Below are 9,348 nucleotides of genomic sequence, written 5' to 3'. Positions count from 1 at the left end.
ATCTATGGAGATAAAATACTATCAAAAATGTTACAAATGCGTGTTTAACGTTTTGTCTGTAACAAGCGATTTGTGTGTGTGTGTGTGTCATGTTGTTCACAAATGCGTGCTGTACAAACTGCACATAAAACACATTTTACAAATGCCTAAAATCGATTTTTTTTCCTGTGCAATTCTTTAGAAAGTACTTACACATTGTTACCTACGCATGCGTGGATCGTCTAACACACGCACTCTCAAAAATTCACGATTCACGAATGCACGGTGCGTTTAAGGACACGTGGAAAACTCGGACATCTGAGTTTCCAAACCTGTTTCCCAAGCAAAAGTGTTTACACAACGCTATTACAAATGGACATTACATAAAATAAACAGAAATATCTAATACATAACAGGATTTCACAGAGGACATTCCAGTTGTCTGCAGTTTGTGGTGCATGTTCTACATTTTTATATATTTAGAATTTAGAAGTTATGAAGCTAAAGTTAATGTTCCGCCCTGCGAAGTTTATAGTATTTCAGTAGGGCATATTTTAGTGATGCACATATTCCTCCCGACGGAGTTTGTTGTTGTTTTTCAGTGGGACATGTTTTAGTGATACACACCGCTAGTAAGTTTAGCATGAAAACAGTCACAGGTTGTCTCTCCTTCGAACCTATGTATCGAACCATCCACTTATCTAGCATAGCACGACAAACTGTGGAGCATATATTTAATATCAGTGGCGGGCCGTCAGGGCCAGCAAGGCCTTTTCTGCTGGCCTAAACACTGTTAGAAGCACTGACCTACATTTTTCGTCCTGGCTCCCCCAATATATATATATATATATATATTGGGGGGCGGGGCTGATTCAGTTTTTCCTTTCCTTATTATCTCTGCTTTTGTGACACTAAATTACTGCTGCGTAGCCTTTAAAACGCACCATACAAATTGACTTGCCTTATAAGACAAGCATTAGCATTAGCATATTGTATTAGTGAGTCACTGGTCTCACTAATACAACTCTGCAAAACAGACTGATTGTGTCTGCTTCTATAAGCAGCATGTGGTGTAGATTCAGAACTGGAGCTTGTTCGAAACCTACAGATATGACAACACATTCTAATGATTAAAAATTGTAATATGCACCAGTATTTGCTGCAGCAAACGAATCTGTGTGGTACGGATTTATAAGTCGGCTGTGAAGGCATCATTTACCTGCATCAGTGCCAAGTAAAATAATAAATAAAAAATAAATAAAATAAAAAACCACACATTTCTAAAAATGTCCGGTTCATTTTTTTTATTTTATTAACGACAGTCTTCAGTTTGCGCATTTAAATGTACTTATAGCCATTATATACTTTCGCCGTTAACCCGGATGTGTATAATTTTTTACTTCCGCTCAGAGCTCATTGAGCAAAGATGGCGAGCAGTGGGGTGTCGGTGGCTTCGCTGTGGACTGAAGTGAATCGTTGTGGACAGAATGGGGACTACACAAGGGCTCTGAAAGCTTTGACTAAACGTAGGAAATAATGTCTGTCAACATTATTCTCAAACAGAGCCGGAGTTGTGGTCAGACAGTAGATGTCTGTCCATGTCTTCACATACATGACCGGCTGTTAGCATGTGTCTAGGCTAATGACGTTTAGACAGCTAACTACTTCTGGGATCTCATAAACACCGACTTATCATTGTGTATTAAACTACTGTTTATACTTGCGTACTTAAGGGATGTGACTAAAAATAAAGTTAGTTTCTGTGTGTTTATATGTTATAATGGAAAAAAAATATTTTGGCCCAGAAATGTGCCGTCTTCTGAATACTGACGTGGCCCTAGCCTAGCAGCTAACAGCTAATCATAATTCAGTCTGTAGAAACGTGCAGAGACTGTTTAACGTTACTTGTTTGGTGTTACTTTTTGTTTATCCCGTTTTCAGACAGTTCATTAACTGTGTGGTTGACGTCCATTCTATCTGAAATACTGAGTGCTTTCTGATATATTTTCTCTTCTGTTGCAGTTTTGCACGAAAACAGAGACGATGTGACGGCCCTCCACTGTAGAATCGTTTGCCTTATCCAGAATGGAAGCTTTAAAGAGGCTCTGAATGTCATGAACACACATTCAAAAACGCTCGGCAGGTAAACAACAAGTTGTCACTCTCATGTATTTATGTCCTTGACTGTTTACATTCTCTGTTTGCACATGCATAATTGCACAATGACTGTTTACTGCACATGCTGCTCCCATGCAGCATACATTCTGTTATATTCTTATATATTTATTATATTGCTGCATCATGTGGACGGCAAAGTAAGAATTTGATTGTACATGGAAACACGTTTCCTAACTGTGTATATGACAAACACTTTGAACTTGAACTTGTCTGTAACACCTACATGTAACATGCAGGGTAGTTGCCGGTTTTAAAGTTTTTCTAATATGTCAATAAAGCAGTTTAAAAGTCTTGCACTTATTTTACAAATATTTTTTTATCTTGCTGTAGGCTGCAATGTTTCTGGAAAGTCTCCAGTATATCACATTTCTCCAGAAATGTGATACATAATAAATTCACACACTTGGTGAAAGTTGTCGGCCTTATCATCCTAGTTTTTATTCATACTTTTGCTGGTATGATTGTGTAACAGGTATAACATTGCATTAAAAAGGTTTTAAAAAGTGTTCAATTTAAGTTGGTGACCCTAATGAAACGTAGCAGTATTAAATGTCTTCTTAATATTGGTATAGAACTATTATCTGATTAGTAGACTAACAAAATGAATTGGTAAAAGTTGTGATAATCAATTAATTGACGTAGTTTTTAATCAGTTATTTAAAAAAAAACTTTCTTTGGTGCCAGCTTTTCAAGTGTGAGGATTTACTCACTCTTATTAGTTGTGAATAGGTTATCTTTGACTTTTGATCAGACAAAATTAAATGTTGACCGTTTATAGATGATGTGATTTATCATTTTGTCAATTTCTATTTTATTTGTGGAGTATACTCTTACACAAAAACACATTGCAGTATTTTTTAGAATGATAAAACAGTAGGAAATAAGTTGTAAGCCAGATACATTTGTAAACTATAGAAAGCAAAAATGGCTTGAATCTTACTCTTTGCAGAAAGGCTGTGTTATACTTTAGGAGAAGCTCTGTGTGGTGTGAGCAAATTGAAGTACTGATGCATCAGTTGTTGAAAACAAGTCATAGTTCCATCCCTACTTGATATGAAACCATGTCATTTGTTTAATGCTGTTACCAAAACTTTTTCAAAGCTTGTTTCTTGTGTTACACATTGGACTAACACACTGCTTGCTACATGTCATGTACTCCTGTACTGTCTGCCTGTTACAATGTCTTTTATTTCTCTTGTCCCTCAGCGAGGTTGTGTTTGAGAAGGCGTACTGCGAGTACAGACTGAACAGAGTGGAAAACGCCGTGAAGACCATTGAAGGTGCTCCTGAGCAGACAGATAAACTGAAGGAGCTCTACGGTCAAGTGGTAAGGCTGTTTGACCGGTCGCTGATTTATAACATTACTGAATACAGTTTTATAGGACTGTTTGGATGGAAGAAGACAGTGTTTGTGCCCACCACAGTGTTGGTTTAAGTATCACACAAGAGAACACAGATTGTCTATATGAACTGGAGAATGACTGATATGAGCTTGTTAAGCAGCTGAAATATGTGTGTAATATTTTTTAATTTAACCATATCTTTTACAGAATTCTTACAAATGATAAAGACTGTTTGAAGCAGCATTTGGACAGTGATGGACACTGAAACGCGCCTTTGAAACCTTTGAAAGTAAAGGCCTCTGCTGATGGGATTTGTGTCTTTCTTATCATTGTGCAGTTGTACAGACTGGAACGATATGACGACTGCAAGTCCGTCTACACTGATCTGATCAGGAACTCCCAGGATGAGTATGAGGAGGAGAGGAAGACCAACCTTTCTGCTGTGGTGGCTGCGATGAGTCAGTGGGAGAAGGCCCCACAGGTAAATGCTTCTCTAGAAAATGTACATTTTAGGCTTTTTGCTGATACTGTTGTGTACTGCTGTTTTATGATTTCTTTGAAAAATTACTTCTGAACCACCTTCAAAAAAAGTTGACATTCCTTTACACCAAGCAAGTTTCAGGTGGAGCTGTCACAACACAGAACTGGAATCAGATGGGTTTTTGATTTGGATTTGTTAGAAAACTTAATTATGGCTCAGCACCAGGGAATTTTCTATTGACCGACTGACTTCTGGCTTTAAGATGATGTGTTTTACTCGCCCTCTGTAGGAAGATCTAGGTCTTCCCGAGTCCACATATGAGCTGTGTTACAACGCTGCCTGCACTCTGACTGGACAAGGACAACTTACAGAGGCCTTCAATAAACTACGACAAGCAGAGGGTCAGTCTGTTTACAGTTGGTCTTCCCTCTCAAGTTGCTATCTTATTTATTCTTGGCTTGATATGACATGATTGATGTTTTTTTTTTCTTTTTTCTCAGAGCTTTGCAGAGTTTCTTTGGCAGAAGATTCTGTAAGTCTTATTACCTTTCATCAGTACTGAGAGATACTTCTGAAATCATAATGACACATTGTATGTTTTTGTGTGTTGATCTTGTAAACTCTGACAGTGTGTTCATATAGAAGACCTTGGTTGTTTTTAGGGGCTGATAAAGGCACAAACAGTTTTGAAATCAGTTTGTAAAACACAGCATCAGACTACAGCAGGCCAGTCAAAACCTTCAGATGACAGAAAACTGAAATGCAAATGTGGATGAGAAAGCATCATATAATACTGAATCAGTCAATATTACAGTGGGTACAGAAAGTATTCAGACCCCCTTAAATTTTTCACTCTTTTTCAGTTTTTTTTTTTTAATAAATCTGAAAAAATGTCAAAAATTCTGTGTTTTTCTGTCAATATGGGGTGCTGTGTGTACATTAATGAGGAAAAAAATGAACTTAAATGACTTTAGCATATGGCTGCAATATAACAAAGAGTGAAACATTTAAGGGGGTCTGAATACTTTCCGTACTCACTGTATATCAAACAGTCATGGCTGTAGTAAATATTAATATCCGTCCCCATGAATGTCTTAATTACCACGTGTCATGTTTAGCAGCTGGCTTTTTACTGGTCCCACAATGATCACTGTCATCGCTGCTTGTTCGCTTGCAGGATATGACTGAAGAGGATGTCGAGTCTGAGTTAGCTGTGATCCACTCTCAGATGGCGTATATCATGCAGTTACAGGGTCGGACGGACGAAGCTCTGCAGCTCTACAACCAGGTCATCAAGCTAAAGTAAGTCCAGTGCTCATCGTGTTAAATTTAGCCTGAAAAAAAAAGATAGAACTGTGAATACGTGTGAATGAACAAAGGCAGCAGTTTAACAGACATTGCCAAGGCCATTTTCACACCTCATAATGTACTGTAACTGATTTGATTGCAGACCATCCGATGTGGGGCTCCTTGCTGTGACTGCCAACAATATCATCACAATAAATAAGGTGGGTGGATGGCAGGCTTTGCTAGTGATGGGCCGATCCACATTTTTTTCAGTTCCGATCCAATACACAAGACCTTTTTGACATTTCCAGACTAAAATATCTCCAAGCAAACAACGTTTTAGTCAAACCAACAATTAATGTTATTTGCTCACTTGGTTACAGAATAAAGTTGCTGCAAGTTTATGGAAAGATGTGGAATAGAATCTGGATCGGTGACGTGTCTCACGTTATGCTAGGTTACTGCATGCTCATGGTCCAGCACAAGTTGCGGACTGGAATATGGATCAGTAAGTGGATCGGCCCTGTCCATCCAAAATCCAATGAGTGAATGACACCAATATTGGACCCGATACTGATATAGGGTCAGATCGGGCCCATCTCTAAACCACTATGTGTATATAAATTCTTTCCAACTGGAGCAAAAGAAGATTTCATTAACATACTGCCTGTTTACACAGGACCAAAATGTGTTTGACTCAAAGAAAAAGGTGAAACTGATGAATGCTGAAGGTGTCGAATACAAGCTTTCAAAGAAGCAGCTTCAGGCCATCGACTTCAACAAAGCTCTCCTGGCCATGTACACTAACCAGGTAAACTGATGGCGAGGATACAGTAATGACTGAATAATTCCATAATTTTAGATTTCATTACTGACTATGGCCAGACACTGTTTGCTGTCAACAGGCTGACCAGTGCAGGAAACTGATGTCAAGTCTTCAGTCCCAGAACCCAGGTCACCCTCGGCCAGTCCTCATCCAGGTTGCTCAACTGTGCAGGGAAAAGCAGCACAGCAAGGCCATAGAGCTGCTCCAGGTAGATATGACAGCATTGCGGGTTGTTGTCACAGCCTAAAAACTAACGCAGTGCTCCTACATTACTCTCTGGTTATTGAAAACTCCAGGGGTAAAGTAAGGTATCAACTCTGCTTAACCTGTTTGTACTAAAAGTATGTGTACATAAAAGTTTTGTCAAACACTTAAACACTCAGCAATAACCAATTGTTTGATCTGTGAAGTAGGAGTCTATAAAACGATTTAGATTATGACAGCAGTGTTTGCATTCAGTAACTTGTGGCCATTCTGACTGGTTTGGTTTCCAGCAATTCTCAGATCAGCATCCAGAGAGTGGATCTGCCATCAAACTGACAATGGCACAACTCTACTTAGTACAAGGTACTGATGTGTTTTCACATAGATGATGGGTTTAGATTCTAAAGACACACATGAATGTCTGTCAAATAAAAGCATATTATATTAGGGATGCACTGATACCAGTATTGGGTCCAGTGCCACCCTCTAGTACTCACAAAAGTTGTCCGATACTACGCACCGATACCAGTTAACGGCAGCATTACTTTAACTTCACGCTGGCTGAGCCAGTTGTTAGGTGGTAGAGAAGAGATTTCAGTGGTTTGTGGATATTTTAAGTTAAGTGAAATATTGCATTGTTACTAAGTACTATATCAGTACTCTGTATTGGCAAATACTAAAATGTAAGTACTAGTACTTGGTGTGGGGGAAAAAAAGTGGTATCGGTGCATCCCTATATTTTCTGGTTTGAATAGTTTAGTCAGTTTTTGTAGATATCACATCATCATCATCATCATCGCTTAAATTCATGTGCAAGAAGAAAGTACAACGTCTACTGGGAGATTATGACACGTCAAACTGTCTTTTCAGCCAAAAGCTTTAGTTTCTAGTGATTTAACAGTGATAATGCAGGTGACATCAGGGCACAGGGACTGAATTTGTGCCAGACTGCTGCCTTCGGGGACCAACATGATGAAGAACCTGTTTTGGTCCTCAGGTCACGTAACAAAAGCCTGTGATGTCCTGAGGTCCACTGAACAGTTCAAGCACAAACCAGGGATGGTGAGTCTGAAATGAAAACGGTAACAGTGGAGTTTGGATTTTTGACCTGTTCTGTTTTAAAAGTGGTCAAAAAGTCTGTCTCTAACACACGAGCTGGTGTTAACGCAGAACTCAGATGTAGCTTCAGTCATGTCTCAGATCATCCAGCTAAACTGTGCCTTGGACTCCTCAGGTCTCAGCTCTGGTAACGATGTACTCCCACGAAGAAGACATTGACAGTGCCATAGACGTTTTCAAAGAAGCTATTGAACACTATCAGTCTGAACAGGTTTGTATCCACTGCTTTCTTTTTAATGGCAGATTTAACATGTGCATCATCACTTACATCAAGATGATCCAGAGACAAACAGCAAAATCTGCAGCGTCTTCACACCAAAGACCGGCTCTGTTGCTGATAGAGTACAGTACAGTACGAGTAGAGTACTAGAGGGTGGTATTGGACTCAATACTAGTATCCACATCGGTGCGTCCCTAATTCAATCCATCTGTTTTAAGAAGAATTGTGACTGCAATAATGAGTATTTCTTAGTTTTCCCATCATACTGAAACAGGTTTAACATTTTATCTTATGTTTTACTAAGAAGATCTTTGAAAATTGAACTTGGCAAGCCCTGCAGAAATCCTGCAATTTGTTTTGAGTAAACTGAAAAAGAAGTAGGCAATATGAGCCACTGGATTTGATTGGCAGGCTGTTAACGAGGAAATGCAGTGTGACTAGACATTTTAAAATCACCTGTAGCATTGCTGTTTGATAAAAGCCAAGCATCACGTTCACGTTTCCTGTGTTTAATCATCCTGTTCCTCTGCAGCCTGGATCTGCTGTACACCTGGCTCTTGTACGGGAAGCCGCCAACTACAAACTGAAGTACGGACGGAAAAAAGAAGCTACTAGCGACCTGGAGCAGCTGTGGAAGTGAGTCAATGTGTGTGAAGTATTTGGGCGGAACAAAAACACACAGTGAGCTCGTGTTATCTCACAGCTGGTGATTCTGCTTTTTTATTCAGTCGTCCTGTCAGTGTGATGTCTGGTAGCTCAAACGTTTATCAGGCTCCAAAGCAGCTTGATAAACATCACCACAATGTGCTTATAGAGCAGAAGAAATGTTATAAAATGAGAAATAATACTTATTTACACTTTTATTTGGCACATTTGTGAGTGTCAGTGATGTCAGGATGGTGTTTGTACAACAGTCCTTGGAGTTTCTTACAGCGGGGGAGCTTTTTTCTTCTTCTTGAAACAGGCAAAACACCAACGACATCCACACACTGGCACAACTCATCTCGGCGTATTCCCTGGTGGACACAGACAAAGCCAAGTCGTATCCTTTTGCCTACTGAAACAGCTGAACTTGGAAGACACTAGAGCTGAGACATTAAATGATTAATAAATTAAAAATAAAATATTTTTATGCTTTCTATTATCTTAAAATATTTTTTTAAGCAAAAAATCTGAGCATCCAGTCTGAGATCAGCTTGCTGAGCAACAGATGTGTCCTTTTCTTTTCATTTCATATATGCTACACACAGAAAAGCCCTTAACGTTCCTCTACAGGCTCAGCAAGCATCTACCATCCGCAGACACCATGTCCTTCAACGTGGACGTGGACGAGCTGGAGAACTCTCACGGAGCCACATATGTCAGGAAAAAGGCTGCGAAAGTCACTGGAGAAAACCTTCCCAAAGAACCAGGGTAAACCCTGCCTTACTGCTCCACAGTGTCCACAGTAGTTTCTGCTTCAGTCCGGTGTTTTACACTGATATTCAGGTACAGCGACAACACTCATCTTCTTTGTTTGCGTTCTTTTTACAGCCAAGGCGAGATCAAGAAGAAGAAGAAGAAAAAGAAAGGTAAGGATGTGCTTATGGAGGAGGGAAGTAAAACAAAGGATTACTATTGAAGCAGATTTTACAGTTAAAATGTCCATAAAATAGTTTCATAATCTCAAACCTCTGGAGAATCAATAGGAATTTTAACAGTAGAAGTTTTA

At 39.2% G+C, this 9,348-nt stretch overlaps 1 protein-coding gene across 2 annotated transcripts in view; it reads left to right on the top strand.

Moving 5' to 3' along the window:
• srp72 (signal recognition particle 72) overlaps positions 1 to 9,348 on the top strand; it is a 14,676-nt gene that overhangs the window by 3,309 nt on the left and 2,019 nt on the right. Inside the window, exons 1-17 of one of the 2 annotated variants that reach the window (XM_020594028.1) lie at positions 1,372 to 1,505; positions 2,002 to 2,122; positions 3,364 to 3,484; positions 3,838 to 3,981; positions 4,271 to 4,382; positions 4,482 to 4,513; positions 5,159 to 5,283; positions 5,432 to 5,489; positions 5,948 to 6,079; positions 6,174 to 6,302; positions 6,589 to 6,661; positions 7,296 to 7,360; positions 7,533 to 7,628; positions 8,170 to 8,273; positions 8,602 to 8,679; positions 8,913 to 9,050; positions 9,171 to 9,208. In XM_020594028.1, coding sequence (XP_020449684.1) covers positions 1,406 to 1,505; positions 2,002 to 2,122; positions 3,364 to 3,484; positions 3,838 to 3,981; positions 4,271 to 4,382; positions 4,482 to 4,513; positions 5,159 to 5,283; positions 5,432 to 5,489; positions 5,948 to 6,079; positions 6,174 to 6,302; positions 6,589 to 6,661; positions 7,296 to 7,360; positions 7,533 to 7,628; positions 8,170 to 8,273; positions 8,602 to 8,679; positions 8,913 to 9,050; positions 9,171 to 9,208 — 1,666 coding nt within the window. In that variant the 5' untranslated portion in view covers positions 1,372 to 1,405. Of the gene's footprint in view, positions 1 to 1,371; positions 1,506 to 2,001; positions 2,123 to 3,363; positions 3,485 to 3,837; positions 3,982 to 4,270; positions 4,383 to 4,481; positions 4,514 to 5,158; positions 5,284 to 5,431; positions 5,490 to 5,947; positions 6,080 to 6,173; positions 6,303 to 6,588; positions 6,662 to 7,295; positions 7,361 to 7,532; positions 7,629 to 8,169; positions 8,274 to 8,601; positions 8,680 to 8,912; positions 9,051 to 9,170; positions 9,209 to 9,348 lie in introns of those variants that run through there. The other variant, XM_020594029.1, reaches the window with a different exon arrangement.

The sequence above is a fragment of the Monopterus albus genome, unplaced genomic scaffold, assembly GCF_001952655.1.
Source record: "Monopterus albus unplaced genomic scaffold, M_albus_1.0 scaffold21.1, whole genome shotgun sequence".
Lineage (NCBI taxonomy): Eukaryota > Metazoa > Chordata > Actinopteri > Synbranchiformes > Synbranchidae > Monopterus > Monopterus albus.
This window is presented reverse-complemented; position numbering and strand designations above follow the sequence as displayed.